The sequence below is a fragment of the Berghia stephanieae genome, chromosome 14 (assembly GCF_034508935.2).
Source record: "Berghia stephanieae isolate SIO BIC M18660-M18661 chromosome 14, UCSD_Bste_1.3, whole genome shotgun sequence".
NCBI classification, from domain to species: domain Eukaryota; kingdom Metazoa; phylum Mollusca; class Gastropoda; order Nudibranchia; family Aeolidiidae; genus Berghia; species Berghia stephanieae.
In genome coordinates, this window is record NC_088373.1 from 11,751,116 (window position 1) to 11,773,122 (window position 22,007).

The following is a 22,007-nucleotide window of genomic DNA, read 5'->3' on the forward strand; positions in this document are numbered from 1 at the left end:
CGAGATGTCCAAAAAATTAATTCTTTTCCACACATAAAATTCAATGTTTCTACAAATATTTTCAAGAAATCAGAATATAAATTATTATAATCATTCTCGTATCAGTCTTGATGAATGAAAATTTAGGAGACATTGAAAACCTTTGGAATTAAATTAAATAATATATATATATTATAAATGTACCGTAAACAATACAGCCAGACTCTAAATTAGTCATATTTCTCCCATCAGCATCAATAAATCATCAAGGAATAAAATCAGGGTAAAACCAAGAGTTAAAAAAACCAGGGGGAAAAATCCCCATCAAAAATAAACAAAGACAAAAACGGGAGCTGGCAGCTCTGAAAGTGTTTTTCAGTCCCTAATGAAGGCTGAAACGATGTTTGGTTCATATTGTTTTGATTTTGTATAACCAAACCATCTTTATTTTAAAAATGGAGTGCTATTCAACACCCGAAACTCGACTGTATCTTGTCATCAGATTATTCAACACCTGAGTTGCGCGTGCGCATGTTGAAAATTATAGTTACCCTCAACATTGTGTGAAGTTGTTGGCAGTGGGCGAAATGGTTGTTTGAAGGCAGGGAACTAATCAAATGCTTAGGGATGAAACGATGCAAACAATGAACGAATCGAATGAAACCCTTCGTCTGCATGACAAAACAAAGAAGTTTGTCTACACAAATAAACAGAATGTAGAGTGCGTTCCTTGTTGGATGGAGTCTGAATGAACCGAAAGCCTGCAGTGCTGAGAGGAAGGTGTGATACTACATACTTATTTGTAAGTCTGATACTTGTTTGTACGTCTGATGTTATGAGCTCAGTGTTGTAATGGAAATAGTAAATTATTGTCCTTTACAACAATGTTTTTACAAATCCCACAATTAATTATCAGACCTGCTAATAAGACGTGCACGTAAAGGGAATGTTTGGGGTAGGTCAATGTGAGAGAGATAAAAAATTTCAAGAAATGAAGATTATATTGTATTAATTCTATGCATGTATGTAGATATGCAAACGTGATGGATTTGTATATGTTTTTATGAGAGATAGAAAAAAAAAAAAAAGGTGGGGTAGGGAAGAGTGTAGTGTAGGTTTATGTGTGAGTTTGATGGAGAGAGAGAGTTGTTCATATACTGTTGACAATTTATGTGAGTGTGGGAGACAAACAGAGAGAGATAGAAATTGCGAGTTTGTGTTTTTGAAAACAAACTACAATAAAGAATCAACTTTTCAGGGTGTCGAATTATCTGGTGACAAAATACACCTCCCACCCCCCAAAAAAACGTCCTCACACATTTGTTAGAAAAAAAAAGTGAGAAAAACACACATTAGGGCTTCTGGGAATATTATATTCTAGCAAAAATTAAAGAAAAAAAAATGAGACTGGTTCAAAATAATAATATCCATGCCATATTTCAATTATTTTTTAATGACCTGTATATTCTTCATTTCTACACAATATCTCTATAGCTTTGAAGTCTGTATAAGCAAGTGACCCTTCGTAACAGGTAAATATATTCCAAGTGTTATATTGTATCAATGGTGTTATGTATGAAAACGAAATAAAAACAAGTAAAAAGTCACTCCCATGCCTCATCATCATCAAGATCAAAGTCAAATCAATCATACCTCTGTGATAGTTGTCTCTCAAAGTAATCTCGTGTCTCCTGCATCTCAATGGGGTATCGAGGCACCTCAAAATTTGGGGAGGTGACCCCGTCAGCCCCAAACATGGAGTGCATCAACGACTCCCCAGCTTTGTTGAGCTCCTCGTCGAGGTCGGGGGTTATGCTGATGGAATTGAGTTTCTTTCTTGCCTGCTTGGACTTTGTCGGAGAGAAGAGTGGAGACTCATTGCCAGCTGAAATGATTTGAAACAGATATTAGGTGGAGTAAAATAATTTTTTAAAATTCCCTTTATTCATCCCGTAGTGGAAAGTTGTCTTCAGGGTCTATTCCAAGGGAAGACTGGCATAACCCAAGTGTCAGCCACAGTGCAGAGCCGCAAGCTGAGCTAGGGCGAGGTGACTTGCTAAAGGCCACACAGTGCAACGAGTACTTGAACTCGATACCTTCTGGGTATGAAGACTGTACCGCTGTGCCACGCTGCCCCTTCAGCACTTAAAACTTAACATTATGTGACTATTTTAGTTGGGTTTTTTTCGAACCTCTTTGTTCACCTTGTATTAGTGCCCGGGTAGCTGGGTTTGTCAGATTTGGAAGACAGTACCTTGGGATAGTCTAGCGTCCCATCCACAGGGTAGCAAGTAATTGCTATTGAAAGTTTTATGCTATAGAAACCTGGATACACTCCAGCTCCATGGATCTTATGGCTCTGAAGGACTACCCTACCACTGCCATAAATTATGTGGTGGTTTCCTACAGCTCAGTGCGGCTATGTGGTCTAGTGGTATGACACTCGCTTTCGGATTGGAAAGTCCTGGGTTCGAGCCTCGCGTCCGGCGCATAGTCGAGTCCTTGGAAAAGGCTCTTTACTCACATTCTCTCACCGTACTCAGGTGTAAACTGAGTACCTGGTCGTTAACAGCGTTGTCTTTGTCCAAAAAATTGTAATATCACCTAACAGGCGTCATGTCCCGTCCTACATGTTAAATGTTGCTGTTGACCAAGGACCTCTTGTAAAGCGCTTTGAGCACATTTAGTGGATATTGTGCTATATAAAGCTCAATTTTTTTTTAAAGAACACAAAACCCAAAAGCAAATGGTCCAGTATCATTCCTAGGTGCAGTCTTAATATTTTTCATGACCCTTCTATCAACACTGCAAAGATAAGGTAGCTAAGTCTGTAAGAAAGACAAGAGTTCTAGCCAAAGGACACTGAGCAATTGTTACTGTAAAACTACAGAAAGCGTGATGAACTCTGGCTCGTGTGCAATATGGGGTACTATAAGGGATTACACAGACATGCCAAATTGAAAACTTCAAATTTAGTAATTTCTATGTCAATTTTTAGTAATTTGACAAGGAAATTCGTAATTTCTGAAATTGTGTATGAACAACCACAATATTATTATTATCATTATTATAGTTGTAATAGTAGTAGTAGTAGTAGTAGTAGTAGTAGTAGTAGTAGTAGTAGTAGTAGTAGTAGTGTAGTAGTAGTAGTAGTTGTTCTTCCTCTTATCATTATTATTATTATTAAGTATTCATCATCATCATCATCATTGCCTTTTTCACCCTGGGTCAGGGTATAGGCCACAGACAAACAGTTTCCATCCTTCTCTATCCTGAGCCAACTTTTTTATCTCATTCCAGGTCTTACCACTTCTTTGTATATCAGCTTCTTTAATTCTTCTCCATGTTCCTCGTGGCCTTCCCCTTGATCTTCTGCCCTGAGGGTTCCAGTCCAATACTTTCTTTGTTATAGTTGAGTCATTCTTTCTAAGCGTGTGTCCAATCCACCTCCATCGTCTTCTTCCTATATCCTCTCCCACTGGTTTCTGCTGTGTTCTTTTCCATACTTCTTCATTTTTTATTCTATCCATCCATTTTATTCTGAGTAGCTTACGCATGCACCTGTTTACGAAAATCTGTACCCTCCTTATACATGCCTGTGATGCGTTCCAAGTTTCACATCCATACAGTAGGACAGACTTCACGTTTGAGTTGAAAAGTCTTAGCTTTAGTTGAAGGGAGATATCTTTAGTTCTCCAAACTCTGTTCAAAGATGTGAATGCAGCCTGTGCCTTTCCTATTCGTGCTTTCACCTCTGCTTCCGTGCCTCCATCCTTGTCAATTATACTTCCGAGATAGCAGAAAGTGTCTATATCTTCGAGTTCCTGATCTTTTACTTTGATCTGCTCCCTTTGACGCGTACCTATCCTCAAGACCTTTGACTTTGCAGGGTGAATTCTTAGACCAATTGATTCCGAGAGGCTGTTTATAATTGTGGTTTTTGCTTGCATCTGGTCCTGGGTGTGGGACAGAAGAGCCAGATCATCTGCAAAATCCAGATCATCCAACTGTGTCCAGGGGGTCCACTGTATCCCATTTCTTCTCCCTTTGGAGGTTTCCTTCATTAGCCAATCAATGGCAAGGATGAACAGGAATGGTGAGAGCAAGCATCCCTGCTTGACACCAGTCTTAATTTCAAAGCTGTCAGTAAGCTGATCTTCATGTACAACCCTGCAACTTGATCCTTCATACATTTCCTTAATGAGGTTTACTATCTTTTCAGGGAGTCCATAATGTGCCAGAATTTTCCACAATGTTGCTCTGTCAATACTGTCGAAAGCCTTCTCGTAATCCAGAAAGTTGACAATAAGAGGAGAGTTCCATTCTATAGACTGTTCTACTATGACTCGCAGAGAGGCAATCTGGTCGGTGGTTGAACGGTTTTTTCCGAAAACCTGCCTGTTCGTCCCGCAGTTTAGCATCTGTTGCATTCTTAATTCTCTCTAAAATAATACGGTTGAAAACCTTTCCTGGGATAGAAAGAAGAGTGATGCCTCGATAATTATTACAATTACTGAGGGCCCCTTTCTTTGGAAGCTTGATAAGATGTCCTTCCTTCCAATCCTTTGGGAATATCCCGTCATTCCAGATTCTCTCAAATAGTGGGTGCAGGGCCTCAGCATTTCTTTTCGCATCAACTTTTAGAGCCTCCGGTGGAATCTGGTCTGGTCCAGCAGCTTTCCCCCTTTTCATCTTGTTAATGGCACCCACAATCTCTGCTATCGATGGTGGATCACAGCTAATTGGTAGCTCATTCCTTGCAGGCAAAATTTCTGGCTGGTTGTCTGGTGGTGGTCTGTTCAGAAGGCAGTTGAAATGTTCCCTCCATCGTTCAGATTGAGCCTCTTTTCCAAAAATAGTTTTCCCATCTTTGTCTTTGACTGGTACCTCTGGTTTCCCATATTTTCCAGCAAGTGTCTTGGTAGTTTGATAAAGGATCCTCATGTGTCCTCCAGTCGCTGCTGCTTCTGCTTTCTCGGCAAGTCTGTTCATGAATGCTTCCTTGTCTTTCTTCACAGATCTTTTGACTTCCTTAGCTATGGCTCGATACTGCTCTTGTGCATCCAGCCTTGAAGCCCTTGTTCGGCTTGCATTCACTTGTTCCTTCCTTGTTCTCCTCTTTTCAATAAGGTCCAAGGTGGTTGGACTTATCCATTCTTTATGTTCCGATTTCTTTACCCCCAATACCTCATGGCAAGTTGTTATGTAGACTTCCTTGATCTTTGCCCAATGTGACTCTACATCTATGTCCTCCTCGAGCTCAGTAAGAGGTTGGAATCTATTACTCAATTGTAGTTTGAATTCCTCATTCTTTTCCCCATCAAGTGCATTCACCTCGAATTTTCTTCTTGTATGTGATCTGGCCCCGTGTTTTCTGAGTCGGAGCTTAAGCTTTGCCAATAGCAGGTGGTGGTCTGATCCAACATCTGCCCCTCTCTGTACTGTCACATCTTCCAATGAACGTCTGAATCTACGAGAGATACAAAAATGATCAATCTGATTCTCTGTCACACCATCTGGTGAGACCCAAGTTGCTTTGTGGATCCTCTTATGGGGGAACACTGATCCTCCAATCACCAAACTGTTGAATGCACAGAAATTTGCAAACCTCTCTCCATTATCATTCATTTCTCCCATGCCATGACGTCCCATGATACCTTCATAGCCTACGTTATCCTGTCCCACTTTTGCATTAGCATCTCCCATCAATATGTTGATGTCTTTCCTTGGCAACTTGTCAATGACTTGTTGTAGCAGACCATAAAATGTATCTTTGTCCTCATCTGTTGCATCATTTGTTGGGGCATAGATCTGTACAATGTTCATGCTGATCTTCTTACTCCGTGTTGTAAAGGACGCCATGATGATCCTTTCTCCGCATTGTTCCCATCCTCTCAGTGACTTCTGGGCAAACTTGCTTAGAATTATTCCTACTCCCTGTGTATGAATCCCGTCCCCTCTCCTGAATATAAAATCTTCTCCCCAGACTTGAGGTGTTTCTGTCCGGATTGTATCCAGTGGGTTTCGCTTACTCCAAGTATATGCAGCCTGTATCTTCTCATCTCAGTCACAACTTGAGAGCTTTTTCCTGCTTCATACATGGTGCGAACGTTCCACGACGCAATTCGAAGCTGCTTGTTTGGCGAAGACGTCATCGGGTCAGCAGAGTCCTTTCGGCTTTGTCTGTTGTCCTTCATAAATTCTGTAATTCCAGAAACTCTTCGGTCGCCCAAGCTAAAAAAAGGATTTAGTTTGTCTGTCTGTGTTTCTGTAACGGTTTGAGTTTAACGGAAAGGGGTGTTAACCCTTTGCCAACCCCCAACCTGGAGGACCAGGTGACTCAAAGATGGGGGAATCACACACCATTAGTCGCCTTTTACGACACGCTGGCTTGGCGTTGGGCTATTCTTGACCCTCTCATTTGAGGGACCCCGGACACCACACGGGGAATTATTATTAAGTATTACTAAGACTTAAAAATTCGATGATTTTGACCAAATATTGTCCTTAAAAAATGGGGATCAAATTGGTATAGTTGGGATTGTCTGTAAGAACAACAACGTTGAATAGGCTTTTAAAAATGACTTACAAGCCTCGGCATTGGAGCGCTTGCTGGCATCAGTGGTTGACTCCTCTGTCTTCCCATTAGTGACAGTAGTGTGACTGTCTGAAGACATGATGGCAGCTTTAAATCACCTGACTGGAATAGGAGTGAGATGATGACATGGTAATATGGTGAATAATTTGACAATGAAGCAAAAAAACCCAAAAAAAACCCACATAAATATGTACTTTAAAAAAAAAGGCTGGCTTGATTGTGTATACATGACATCACAATGAAAAAGATAATAGGAAAACCCCTTTCTAATTTCTAAACAGATAAAAAAATTTGACAATGAAGCAAAAAAAACAAAAAACCCCACATAAATATGTACTTTAAAAAAAAGGCTGGCTTGATTGTGTATACATGACATCACAATGAAAAAGATAATAGGAAAACCCCTTTCTAATTTCTAAACAGATAATTAATCAACGCCCCCCCCCCCCCCCCCCCCCCCCCCCAAAAAAAAAAAAAAAAAAAAAAAAAAAAAAAAAAAAAAAAAGGGACGATTGGATCGAACCTGTGCAGCTAAAAGGAACAAAATGAAAAGTGGTCTAACCCACTGAGTTGTCTATTCACACTGACACCTAGGCCAAGGGGTTCGTCTGCGAAATAAACAAATTCCCGACCATCGACAATAACCCAAAATTGTGGTCAGAATGAACAAATTATAGACGCAAAAGAAGATTTTAATTAAGTGAAAATTTTAATGGTTGGTGGACTATGAACCGATTTGATGATTAAGCTTCTTGCAGGTTGAAAAAAGAAGGCGAATTGTCAGTTTGACGTTTCTGTTCAAAGTGTCATAAAAAGCTGGATTTGGCATTTGAGCACGGGAGGGCTTCCGAAAGCTCCTAGTGTTAAGGAAACAACTCAAATATTCCCTCAACCTTTAACTAACCCTAATAGTAATAGTCTAGTATTAGTAATAGGAAAAACAAACACCCTATCACCTTTACTAAGACTTATAACTAACCCTAATAGAAAACAAATTCTCTGACCTCGAGCTAACCAAATAGAAAAAAAAAAAACCCAACCTAGGACTGCTTTGCACTACCTTTCAATGCTTCACAAATCATAATGGCAGCCGAGAATCAAAACAATGAGGAAATTTTAAACTTTCACAAATCTAGTCTATCGAGGTTTGTTCTAGAGTTTTTTAAATGCTTCTATATCATGACAAATTGAATAAATAAACACATGACAAAAGATCCACGGAGAAAATACAAATTGAACGAAATGCTAATGCTAGGAGTAAGAGTCTTAGAGCCTACACTAGGAGTAGGGGTGTAGGAGCTTTCGGAAGGTCTCCCTTTTTCAGAATATTTTGGTATTTTTCTCGCCTAATTTGGCAACTTGATAAATGCGTCTGTCAATAACGAAAAGGCCAGGCTATTGGTTATTGAATTGCCAGACAGGGTCTGCCCTTAATCAAAAGTCCAGGTTTTTTTAAATTATTGCCAGACAGGTGCCTGCCAGTTTTCTTTTACTTTAGTGGCAGACGTGTCTGAGGTCTGAGTCTGAGAATAAAACGACAACAGCAATGAAAATGTTAACATTGCATACTTGAGATTCGATGGCACGACACAAAAACTAAAATGGTATTTATTCCAAATTAAGTTGAAGGACAATATCCCTAACTAACATGAAGCCTGAAGTGAAACACAGAGCCCCAGCCTGTCTGCTATCTACTGCGTTTGTAGACAGACTGAACTTACTGAAATGCTGAATGCTGGCAGTCTTGCCTGTGACTGAATTTACAATGCTGTCCTGTCAGCTCTTATCTTTCAATCTGATTTAAGTCGATATGCACAACCTTTTATGCAATGCACAGTTTTAAAAAGTAGTTTAGTGAAAGATCCTTGCGACTCGCGCAGATAAATAGTTGTGCAAAATGCGAAGCCAGTCTCGTTCATTATCAGCTGGTGTTTTATTTTCATTTGACGTCTGACACTGTTTTGACCGGAAGTGATAAAGCTGACCTAGATGCATGCCAGTTACTCTCTCTCTCTCTCTCTCTCTCTCTCTCTCTCTCTCTCTCTCTCTCTCTCTCTCTCTCTCTCTCTCTCTCTCTCTCTCTCTCTCTCTCAGTAAAAGTGCTTGGGTGTTTGTTTTTCCTATAATTAGGGTTAATTAAAGGTACTAGATTTTTCTTAGAGGTAGTTGAGGAAATATTTGGGTTGTTTCCCTTAGCACGAGGAGCTTTCGGAAGGCCTCCCTCTTCTTCTTCTTCTACTTCTTGGTTACCGGTTAGAGAGAGAGAGAGAGAGAGAGAGAGAGAGAGAGAGAGAGAGAGAGAGAGAGAGAGAGAGAGAGAGAGAGAGGGGGGGGGGGGGGGCGAGAAAGAGAGGGGGAGAGGGAAGATTAAATGGGTACCGTGAACTGGGGTAACTTTGCCTAAAGGGGAAACTTTGCCTCTTGAATTGTGAACCAATAAGAGATTGTTTAGATTTACGGGAATTATTTCCTTTGATAAAGATTTAAGTCTTTTTACGGGCACAACAAAGATCAGATTATTCAAAATGATTCAAATTCACAGAGGCAAAGGTTACACCTGTCACGGTAGTAGACACACACACACACACACACACACACACAGAGAGAGAGAGAGAGAGAGAGAGAGAGAGAGAGAGAGAGAGAGAGAGAGAGAGAGAGAGAGAGAGAGAAAGAGTCGCATAGTACCTATCAATAATGTTGTAAAAATACTAACTAACAAAGCTATGTGTAACCTTGACAGTTTATATAGTCCCATTGAATGAATTTAGTGTGTACTAATCATACAAATTGATATCTGAAACAACAAAGTGCTGAGTGACGTAAACTTTTTTTCCTTCTATTGATTCTATGATTTCATTCAACCCCCCCCCCCCCAAAAAAAAAAAAAAAAAACCCAAAAAAAAAAACCAACCCCCCCTCTCCCTCCCCCCCCCCCCCCCCCCCCCCCCCAAATAAAAAAAAAATCAAAAAAACAAAACAAAACAACAATCTCATAACTTCCGCTTGCCGATAGAACGAAATTGACGTCTCGTTATTGTTGTAGCCATCCATTTTTACGAGTAATTCCCACTAAATAGTATTAATCAGACTATAAACGATTAAAGTTACACAGAGTTTAATATGTTGGTACTGTATATTCGGCTGGCATTGTTACGAGCTAAAAAAAAGATTAAACGCATTGTATCAATAAGGTGCCTACCAACACACAAAACCATGTGCAGCCTGAAACGTTTATAACTGGGTGGGGTTCCTGACCTCCCATAGTGGGCAGAGAGGTACTTGCCATGTCTTCTATCCCCATGTCTATTTTCCAATTGCTTTCTGTCTTTGTCTTGGAATGAGATTACTTGGTTTTGTCCTGGCCCTGGTCGGACACCTGGCTGGAAGGGAAACAGTCAAATGTATAGTTAGTTTTGGGAGATGATATTTTTTTCCTTGTAAATCATCTCTGTGGTATGCACTGTATTATGTTTTTTAAATGTTATATATGATTTGTAAAACATTTGAGTGTATTCCTCTTTGTGGGAACCTGTGCTTGTGACTGGATGAGACTTTTAGGTGATCTCAAACTAAGTATATTGATAGTGTGCTCTTGGAATCAACGCTGTTCCCTATTTGAACCATTCACATGTATCTTACTTTTTCCTCCAGTCCTTTTAATTGTACCTCTAGAACTTTTTACTATCCAATTTTCATCCCTTTTACTGGCGCTGATATGACCTAAATGTGTTGCAAGCGCCGTAAAACCATTAAAAACAAAAACAAAAACAATTGTTTATAACCTGGTTAATACAATTTAATTTAGTGAGATCTAGTTTTGAAAATGGATGGCTAAAAAAATAACAACGACCTGAGTGACGTCAATTTTGTTATATCTATATATAGAATGAAGTTAACGCCACTCGGGTCTTTGTTATTGTTTTTTGCCATCCGCGTTTATGAGTAATTCTCACTAAACTGTATTACATAACCCGACTATAGATAGAACGAAGATGACGTCACTCAAGCCTTTGTTATTGTATTTTGCCATCCGCGTTTGTGAGTGATTCTCACTAAACTGTATCCACCAGACTACAAAAGTTCATGGTTACACATAGTTTTGTGTGTTGGTCCGTTATACTTCCGGATGGCAATGTTATGAGCTTCTAAGCCAAGCGCATACTATCTATAAAAGTTCATTGTTACACAGAGTTTTGTGTGTTGGTTCGTTATACTTCCGTATGGCAGTGTTGTGAGCTTCTTTGCCAAGCGCATACTATCTATAGTCCGACACAAGGAGTTGTGTTAGTGTTGCTCAAGGAAACAATTTGATGATCTCAATGATAAACTCACGATTTGTTTAATTTTGTGGTCATAGATTTGTCTTTTGACCTGTCCCCGCAGTTTTTCGCGGCCGCAAATTTCACCCTTGACCGCAAAAAGCCGCAAATTCTTATTTGGCCGCAAAAATCCGCAATTTTCGCCGTTTTTAGGCTAAATTGACGATTTTTTGTTTAAAAAACAAACAAACAAAAGCTATGAAATATTGTGAAAAGACGGCGAATTTCAAGATATGATTATGATTTTTCATGATTTTTTCAATGTTTTTCATTCAAAAACCCATTAGGCCTATATTTAAATATAAAGCAATAATAATAATGCTCAAAATTGTATAGTAAGTAGAGAATACAAATTTAATGTGCCCCCATTGGAAAATGGATTTTGTTTCTCTTTCCTTGTGAATAGTTATTTTTTTCCTCCCCTTAATTAGTTTTCAAATTATTTCTTCTTCTTCATCATCATCTTCTTCTTCTTCTTCGTCTACTTTACAATGAATATAAAGAAGAAAACAAATCTGTGTGATTGGTATATTACATACTGTGGGTAGTTTTATTATTTTGAAGGGCCGCTTGTCAGCCTCTTTGTTATGATAATTGTTGTTGTGATAGTGAAGATATACACGTAATAATAATAATAATAATAATAATAATAATAATAATAATAATAATAATAATAATGAAGATGATGCTGATGATGATGATGATGATGATGATGATGCATCGTCATCATCATCATCATCATCATCATCATCATCATCATCATCATTATCATTATCATTATTAATATTATAAAAATCATCATCATCATCATCGTCATCATCATCATCGTCATCATCGTCGTCATCATCATCATCATCATCTTCATCATCAGGGACTGGCCGCATGGAAACGATTATCATCTGACTCATCGTCGTCGTCATCTTGTTTCACATCATCGTCCAAAACGGGATGTTCATTGGATTGGTGGATCTCGCACAAATTCATGCCGGTTAGAACTGCAACCATAGTCTGGACGGGAAAAATACAAAAATACAACACAACCGATAAACAATTTAATAATATTATCATTATATATATATATATATATATATATATATATATATATATATATATATGTATATAAATAATTGAGATTTTATATAGAGCAATATCCACCAAATGTGGTCAATGCGCTTTACAAGGGGTCTCTGGCCAACAGCAACCTATAACATGTAGGACGAAACATAACGCCTGTTAATCGATATTGCAATTTTTTGGGACAGAGACAACGCAGAATCTGAAGACATGGTGTTAGATTTGGGTAGTCAACTGACTTTTCCTCGGCAAGAAATATTATCCATTTTCTAATGGTGGTAGAATATGTGATATATTTTCCCCCAACTGACCACATTCTTTTCCATCGTTCCCCTACCGACCATATTCTTTTCCATCGTTCCCCTACCGACCATATTCTTTTCCATCGTTCCCCTACTGACCATATTCTTTTCCATCGTTCCCCTACCAACCATATTCTTTTCCATCGTTCCCCTACCGACCATATTCTTTTCCATCGTTCCCCTACCGATCATATTCTTTTCCATCGTTCCCCTACCGACCATATTCTTTTCCATCGTTCCCCTACCGACCATATTCTTTTCCATCGTTCCCCTACCGACCATATTCTTTTCCATCGTTCCCCTACTGACCATATTCTTTTCCATCGTTCCCCTACCAACCATATTCTTTTCCATCGTTCCCCTACCGACCATATTCTTTTCCATCGTTCCCCTACCGACCATATTCTTTTCCATCGTTCCCCTACCAACCATATTCTTTTCCATCGTTCCCCTACAGACCATATTCTTTTCCATCGTTCCCCTACCGACCATATTCTTTTCCATCGTTCACCTACCAACCATATTCTTTTCCATCGTTCCCCTACCGACCATATTCTTTTCCATCGTTCCCCTACCGACCATATTCTTTTCCATCGTTCCCCTACCGACCATATTCTTTTCTATCGTTCCCCTACCGAGCATATTCTTTTCCATCGTTTCCCTACCGACCAAAGCCCGATCCCTTACCGACCACCCGATCTCTTACCGACCACCCGATCTTACCACAAACGGGACATTAATTTGGTGAACTACAATTTGATATAAAAATTCAAATGAATAACAAGAAAGAATGTACTGTAAATATAATCGTAAATAAGACTATCATTTCTTCAATCAAAACACACACACACACACACACACACACACACACACACACACACACACAACTAAACAGAACAAAACAAAACTGAACAAAACAAAACAAAAATAAATGTCATTTTTTTCGGACAGAGACAACGTTGTTATAACGGCCATGCACTCATTTTACACACGAGTACGGTGAGAGAATGTGAGCAAAAAGTCTTTTCCAAGGACTCCACTATGCGCCGAGCGAGGCTCGAACCCAGGACTTTCCGATTTGAAAGCGAGTGTCATACCACAAGATCACATAATTACGTCCCGTAATCCCTACAATCTGCCGATATATCCTGTTAAATAGTTATGCCACCTCATGTTTCAATAGATAGAATGAAGTTGACGTCACTCGGGTCTTTGTTATTGTTTTTTGCCATCCACGTTTATGAGTAATTTTCACTTAACTATGATAAACTGTTGTGTGTTGGTCCGTTATACTTCCGGATGGCAATGTTGTGAGCTTTTTAGCCAAGCGCATACTATCTATATGTAACCTATTAATTTTTAGTTCTCAATAGGACTGGTTACATACACACTTCCAATTATTTTGGAACCGGAAGAGTAAAAGATGTGACGTCACGACTTTTCTGCCCTTTTCTTAGTGATACAATGGGTCACAATTGGATTCAATAGTATGATGTCACGTCGCCCAGCAACGGCGGCCATCGTAGTTCTAAACAAAGAAAATCGATACTTTTTGTTCTTCATGCTGGCTAGAAGTTTTCATATGTCTTGTGATCCGAATGTGTAAAAGTCAAAACATGATCAGATTTATAATGTGTTTTTTCTCTCCCCTGGAACGCTTTTATGCTCGTCGGAGAAATATTTCATAAGGGCGTCCGCCATTGTTACGATAATTTAGAGCCAGTTACTAAGTTACCATGCGTCATTACGAGGGAATTGACGTTACGACTGTTGAGGCGTATTGACAGCGTTTGAATAAAGTTTGTCTCATTATGTATTACACTCACCATTAAAACGGCTGTTCCCCCATCGCTGACACTTTTAATAGGCATGACGTATTCGTTGAATAGATCTATATACATTTCTCGGCAACCCTGAAAACAAACATTTCCAAGACCTTAATTAACATTACGAAGAAGTATGGAAAAGAACACAGCAGAAACCAGTGAGAGAGGAAATAGGAAGAAGACGATGGAGGTGGATTGGACACACGCTTAGAAAGAATAACTCCACTATAACAAAGAAAGTATTGGACTGGAACCCTCAAGGCAGAAGATCAAGGGGAAGGCCACGAGGAACATGGAGAAGAATTAAAGAAGCTGATATACAGAGAAGTGGTAAGACATGGAATGAGATAAAAAAAAAAGGTAGCTCAGGATAGAGAAGGATAGAAACTGTTTGTCTGCGGCTTATACCCTGAGCCAGGATGAAAAAGGCAATGATGATGATGATGATGATGATGATGATGATGATGATGATTAGAATAGTGACAATGACAATGACAACAATGATGAAAATAATGAGATATCTATACATTAATTTTACATGGCGGTATACTGTAGTATACACCATTTATAATAATAATAATAATAATAATAATAATAATTATATAATAATAATAATAATAATAATAATAATAATAATAATAATAATAATAATAATAATAATAATAATAATAATAATAATAATAATAATAATAATAATAATAATAATAATAATAATAATAATAATTGAGCTTTTAAATAGCGCAATCTCTACTGGACGTGCTCAAATCGCTTTTCAATGGGTCCCTGGTCAACAGCAACATTGAGCATTTAGGACAGGACTTGACGCCTGATCAGCGATATTACATTTTTTTCGGACATAGACAACGCTATTAACAGCCAGGTACTCATTTTACACCTGAGTTCGATGAGAGAATGTGAGTAGAGCGCCTTTTCCAAGGACTGCTCGAACCCAGGACCTTCGGATCCGAAAGCGAGTGTCATACCACTAGACCTCATAGCCGCACATTGTATAATGATCGCTTTTGTCAGTGACAAATTTGTGTATCAAGAAGAAGAAGAAGAAGAAGAAGAAGAAGAAGAAGAAGAAGAAGAATGAGAAGGAGTAGGAGGAGGAGGGGGGAAGGGGGAGGAGCAGGAGGAGGAGGGGGAGGAGGAGGAGGAGGAGGAGGAGGAGGAGGAGGAGGAGGAGGAGGATGGGGGTTAAATAAAGGAGAACGAAATGGAGAATAAAGATAAGGATGATAATGATTGATGATTATTATCATTATGATGATCATATTAACGAAACAACGACAATAATCATGACGATGGTGAGAGTGGTGACAATGACGATGGTATCTATCAATGATATTTCTACACAATAATATTAAGGGGGGGGGGGGGGGGGGGGGGGGGGGGGGGGGGGGGGGGGGGGGGGGGAGCGACATTAAAAATGATGAATTTTGACCCAGTTTTCTAAAATTAGATTTTGGTGGGATGTTGTCATGTGACCATTTGTCTGCATAAAAAATTGCATGAGACCTTCATCTTCAGTTTTTTTCGACTCAAAATAACGTATTTTGTGACCCATAGTATGGATAAATCCTGACCAATTTTAGTTTCAGTGGACTGATGTCATGAAAGAATATAAAATAGTCGTTATAACTAAGTAAAGGCAAAACTATATCAATGAAAAGTAAAAACTCTCCTCTATCTTCAACAAACAATCACTTTGTTCTTAATTATGTCATGTGGTCACAATCCAATCAGAGAGCGAGAGGAGAGTTTTTCCCTAAACTCGTTTACTTTGACTTTTAAATGCGTTTTTCTCAAAACTGCAATTTTCGTCACTAAAAACCTATCTCCTTCAGTTTTCAACCAATCTTCTTCAAACTTTCTAAAAATGAGTGTCATACAAATACGCAGGTCCTCTAGGAGCCGGATTTTTTAAAAAAATAAATAAATTTATGAGTAATTTGAAATTATGTAACTTTTTTTCAAGGGGAATAATCGAGTAATAACTTTGAACTTAATCTTTAAAGTTTCTAATTAAAAAATTAAAAATCGGGCTTCTGGAGCCTCTTTATTTTCCTTTTTTCTACCTCTGGCCAAAATATTACGGTAATCGGTTGATAAACAAAAAAGCCTTTGACTTTTTAAGATTTTTGTTTATTTTCCAATATGGCGTCGTTTCCATAGCAACGAGCAACTTTTTTCGAAAAAAAATATATGCAATCATCCTTCCCAAACATATACATTATGACTGTGCATAGAAGTTTAGGATATTTCATCAAATATAAAAAATGACCCTTTAGTGTCGCTCCCCCCCCCCCCCCCCCCCCCCCCCCCCCCCTTAAGTGACATAATACTACTACACACCACCGAATAATAATTGCCTCTGCCAGCGACACATTCCTTTATCAGTTTCATCCCCTCTAAAGGATCGTCGGCATAATTCACAGGCTCACAGCACGCAGCAGGGACCTGCAGGAAAAAAGTAGCCCTTTAGGGCAGAGGATAGAGAGACCATAGAGTGCACCTAAGCAAGATAGGCGTTTAAGGAGTATAGTTGACGCCGGGATGTTAAAAAAACAAAAACAAACAAAACAAAACAAAACAAAAATAAAAACATAAAACACACAAAAGCAAAACAAAACAAAACAAAAATAACAACCTCCCCCCTTTCCCCGCCAAAAAAAAACAACATTAAAAAAACAAACAAAAAAAAAACAAAACAAAAAAACAAACAACAAATAAGCCCAAGAGACCAAGCAAACAAATAAAACAAAACAAAACATAAAACATAGAAACTCAAAAGACAAAAAAAAAAGCAAAACAAAACAAATAAACAAGCAAAATCAACCTCCCCCCCCCCCCACTCCCTTGCCAAAGAAGAAAAATTGAAAGACACAAACAAAACAAATGAAAAACACAACAAACAAAAACAAACCAAAAATTAAGACAAAAAAGACCCCCCCCCCCCATCCAAACAAAAAAATATTAAAAAATAAATAAATAAATAAAACAAACAAAAAGCAAAACAAAAAAAAAAAAAACCCAATAAAAAGACCAAAAAAAACCCCCAAAAAACAAAAACAACAAACAAAATAACTTGGCTTTTATAAGGCGCAATATCCTCTAAACTTATATAATATAATATATATATATATATATATATATATATATATATATATATATATATATATATATATATATATATATATATATATATATACATTTATTCTCACCTCATTTTGCTTTGTCAGTTGGTGCCAATGTTGTTTCCGGAAACGACATTGGAGCCAACTGACAGAACTCAACAACATTCCTCCATTCGCTCCAATAACCTGTTGAGCACTCTACATGGTTCCAGTTAATCCCCCCCCCCCCCCCCCCCCCCAACCATATATGAATATGCATAGATAGATAAATATAGAGATGCGTGGGTAGATATATAAGTATTAAGATAGATAGATAGAAAGCTAAAAATGTAGACAGAAAGATAGATAGCTTGATAGATATAAAAATGCAGGTAAATAAATAAATATATAAATAAATAGATAGATAGATAGATAGATAGACAGATAGATAGATAGATAGATAGATAGATGGACATATATATATATATATATATATATATATATATATACATATATATATATATATATATATATATATATATATATATATATATATATATATATATATATATATATATATATATATATAGATAGATAGATAAATAAATAGATAGAAAGATAGATTGATAGATAAATAGATATATAGCTAGAAAAATAGGAAAATATAAATATTGAGATAGAAAGCTAAAAAAGAGAGATAGTTAGAAAATTAAATAGATAAATAAAGAGTTAGGTAGAAAGTTAGGCAGATAGATAGATAAACAGAGGGATGGATAAATAAATAAATACAGAGATAGACTGACAGACTGACTACATATCTATGTAGAGGTGTGGGTGGATAGATAGACAGACAGACAATCAAACATACACACGCACACACACACACACACACTACATACATAAATAATAGTGGTAGTATCGATACACATAGAGACCCACACACAAAGAGAGAGAGAGAGAGAGAGAGAGAGAGAGAGAGAGAGAGAGAGAGAGAGAGAGAGAGAGAGAGAGAGAGAGAGAGAGAGCCTACTTTAAAGATGATATACATCTCCTCAGCGGGCCAATGTGGCAATTTGTTGATGTACTTGAAGCGGGTACCCTCGTAAGGATTAAAATCTGGATGAACGGACACGTTCATGTGGCGAAAGTCATTCGGACCAGTGATTCCACAACATTTTCCCTGGGAAAGACACACAAGAAAAAATTGAAGAATTGATAAGAGATAATTTATGTACATAAAGCGCATTTCCACGAATTTACCATGCTCAAATGCGTTTCACAATGTTTCAATTATTTTCCCAGCAGGCTTGATGGAAACATACGTCCATTTCATGCAGTACAGGTCGCCTGCTTGGCGTTCTATGTGTACTAAATCACTCTTACAATACCCATCACAGTCTATTACAGAGTCCTCATTCACACCTGAGTTGAATCGGGGTAATGTGTGTAAAGTGTCTTACCCAAGGACACAACATCGGGACCAGAAATTTCCACGATTACTGTCACCCATTCAGTCATTCACCACGCTTAACATTGCTTGTTTTGTGTGACAAGATGAGTTACCGTGTCGATCAACCACCAAACCACACTAAATGATTAATACATATTTACAAGAAGATTATATCAATAGGCTTCAACAGTCGTGACGTCACTTCCCTCGTAATGACGCATATTAACTTAGCAACTGGTTCTAAACTATCGGAACACTTGCGGACGCGACGCCATTATGAAATACTTCTCCGACGAGAATAAAAGTGTATCCAGAGGAGAAAAGCATTTTAAAGCTGATCATATTTTGACTTTTATACATTCTGATCACATTATGACATGTGAAAAAGTTCTAGCCAGCATGAAGAATAAAAAGTACCGATTTTCTTTGTCTTAGAACAAAGCTGCTCATTGCTGGGCGGAAGTGACATCAGACTAGACTGTTGAATCTAATTTCCTTCATTTTTTCATTTTACATAAAAGTGTATCCAGAGGAGAAAAGCATTTTAAAGCTGATCATATTTTGACTTTTATACATTCTGATCACATTATGACATGTGAAAAAGTTATAGCCAGCATGAAGAATAAAAAGTACCGATTTTCTTTGTCTTAGAACAAAGCTGCTCATTGCTGGGTGGAAGTGACATCAGACTAGACTGTTGAATCTAATTTCCTTCATTTTTCCACCATTCACCATTTTTACTGTTGATGCTATGCGTTTAGGTAAAATACTCACAACATCTGCGTGTCAGATTAAACATGCCAACATAGAAAACCGCGTGTAACCTTTAACGTATAGATAGAACGACGTTGACGTCACACGGGTCTTTGTTATTGTTTTTTTTTTTTTTTTGTTTCCTTGACCACTATAACTTAAGACAACTCACTAGGCGGTCCACAAACCTAAAATTTCGTTCTATCTATAATATATAGATAGTTCGAAGTTGACTTCACTCAGGTCTTTGCTTTTATTGTTTTTTTGCCATCCGCGTTTATGAATAATTCTCACTTAACTGTATTAATCCGACTATCAACGTTCAAGGTTACACATAGTTTTGTGTGTTGGTAGTCCGTTATACTTCCGGATGGCAATGTTGTGAGCTTCTTAGCCAAGCGCATACTATCTATATTTTTATCACTTACCAGTATCATGAGCATGTTGAATGCATTGCTGAAGCGGTCGGTGGCAAGAATGTTGTAATGGAGATTGATCATGTTCAACATCATCTTATTATTTACGGTAAAGATCTGGGTCGCAAAGAAACATGGATTTACAACAGTATTAATATAACGGATTATATAGATAGAATTAAGTTGACGTCACTTCGGTCTTTGTTATTGTTTTTTGCCATCCGCATTTATGAGTAATACTCACTAAACGGTATTATCCAGACTATAAAAGTTCATGATTACACATAGTTTTGTGTGTTGGTCTGTTATACTTCCGGATGGCAATGTTGTGAGCTTCTTAGACAAGCGCATGCTATCTATATTATGTAAGCAATATCCACCCAATGTGCTCAGTGCGGCTATGTGGTCTAGTGGTACGACGCTCGCTTTCGGATCGGAAGGTCCTAGGTTCGAGCCTCGCGCTCGGCGCGTAGTTGAGTCTTTGGAAATGCTCTTTACTCACATTCTCTCACCGTACTCAGGTGTAAAATGAGTACCTGGCCGTTAACAGCGTTGTCTCTGTCCGAAAATATTGTAATATCGCCTAACAGGCGTTATGTTTCTTAGTACTTGTTACGTGTTGCTGTTGGTGAGGGACCTCTTTTAAAGCGCTTTGAGCACGTTGAGTGGAGATTGCCCTATATAAAAGCTCAAGTTTTTTTACAGAGTGTTTTAAACCAAACGCAACATTTTAAATGTAATAGAAGACATCACGACCCCGTACGGCGCTATCTTAATTAATACGATTCAATAGTCTGATGTCACGCCGCCCGGCAACGGCGGCCATCTTGGTTCTAAACAAAGAAAATCATTACTTTTTATTTTTCATGCTGGCTAGAACTTTTCATATGACTTGTGATCAGAATGTGTAAAAGTCAAAACATGATCAAATTTGTGTTTTTTTCCCCCTCTGGATACCCTTTATGCTCCCCGGAGAACTATTTCATACGGGCGCCCGCCATTGCTCCGATAGTTTAGAGCCAGTATTACTAAGTTACCATGCGTCATTAGGAAGGAAGTGACGTTACGACGGTTGAAGAGTATTTCTTTTGGACACGTACAACGCTGATACCGACTAAGTACTCGAGAAAATTGAGAAATGTTTTCAAGGACTCAACTTTAAGTCGCTCACAGCGAGACTCGAACCTTTGACCTACATATCAAAGTGATGCTAGGCTGCTATAAGCTGCGGACTGTAAAAAGTAATAAGCAAAAATGAATATAACGGCTTCGAAATAGAACAAAATACCAAACGCGGAACGTTTCGGGCTCAAAACCCTTCTTCAGCCAATAAAGATAAAAAAACCCAATAAAAACATAAATACATTACTAAATTCCAGGTAGACGACATATCTTATGAAATACTCCTCCGACCAGCATAAAAGTGTATCCAGAGGATAAAAACATTAGAAATCTGATCATGTTTTGATTTTTATACATTCTGATCACATGACATGTGAAAAAGTTCTTCCCGTTAGATTTGGCGGAAAGTACTTTGCGATAGACTAGCGTCCTTTCCAAAGGATAGCAAACACTTGCTATTGTCCGTTTCACGCTATAGAAACCGGGATAAACTCCGGCTCCATGGGCTAAAGGGCTCTGAAGGACTACGTTTTTCCTATTGCACCTCATATCTAATCTTAATCTCTCAATATTTGCGGTCATTATTTTCGGGCCAATGTTGAAACAAAAAAAAAAAACAACAAAAAACAAAAACAACAACAAAAAACAAAACAAAAAAAACCCCCAAAAAAACAAAAAACAAAAAACAAAAAAAACCCCAATAAAAACAACAAAACAAACAACCTCATTCCCCCCCCAAAAACCAAAAACAACACAAAACAAAAACAAAAACAAAAAAAACAAAAAAACAAAAAACAAAACAGTTTTACTTACAACAACAATGTACCAGTCTCGAAATATGATACACAGGAAGTTGAAGATGCCGAAGGACAAGCAGATGACAACCAACTGTGGATTTTCCATAAAATAGAGTAACATTCATTACAATGCTATCCAACATTTTTTATGCATGCCACGTCTGTAAACGAATTTCTATTTTTTGTCATGAATAAAGTATTATTATTATTATTATTATTATTATTATTATTATTATTATTATTATTATTATT

General features: G+C 37.9%; 2 protein-coding genes across 13 annotated transcripts in view; both read right to left on the reverse strand.

The window, feature by feature from the left end:
* The window catches only part of LOC144959991 (AMP deaminase 2-like), a 90,749-nt gene extending 82,199 nt beyond the window's left edge, over window positions 1–8,550 (reverse strand). For 6 of the 10 annotated variants that reach the window (XM_078892902.1, XM_078892899.1, XM_078892896.1 and 3 more), the window contains exons 1-3: window positions 8,299–8,550; window positions 6,569–6,679; window positions 1,633–1,864 (exon numbers count right to left, since the gene is read on the reverse strand). In XM_078892902.1, coding sequence (XP_078749028.1) covers window positions 1,633–1,864; window positions 6,569–6,656 — 320 coding nt within the window. In that variant the 5' untranslated portion in view covers window positions 6,657–6,679; window positions 8,299–8,550. Of the gene's footprint in view, window positions 1–1,632; window positions 1,865–6,568; window positions 6,680–8,146 lie in introns of all 10 variants that reach the window. The other 4 variants (XM_078892903.1, XM_078892901.1, XM_078892900.1 and 1 more) reach the window with 3 other exon arrangements.
* Window positions 8,551–11,620: 3,070 nt separating this feature from the next.
* LOC144959895 (uncharacterized) overlaps window positions 11,621–22,007 on the reverse strand; it is an 18,189-nt gene continuing 7,802 nt past the window's right edge. For 2 of the 3 annotated variants that reach the window (XM_078892735.1, XM_078892734.1), the window contains exons 5-10: window positions 21,772–21,846; window positions 19,849–19,953; window positions 18,248–18,397; window positions 16,457–16,561; window positions 14,099–14,185; window positions 11,621–11,904 (exon numbers count right to left, since the gene is read on the reverse strand). In XM_078892735.1, the coding sequence (XP_078748861.1) occupies window positions 11,764–11,904; window positions 14,099–14,185; window positions 16,457–16,561; window positions 18,248–18,397; window positions 19,849–19,953; window positions 21,772–21,846 (663 nt within the window). In that variant the 3' untranslated portion in view covers window positions 11,621–11,763. The remainder of the gene's footprint in view (window positions 11,905–14,098; window positions 14,186–16,456; window positions 16,562–18,247; window positions 18,398–19,848; window positions 19,954–21,771; window positions 21,847–22,007) is intronic. The other variant, XM_078892737.1, reaches the window with a different exon arrangement.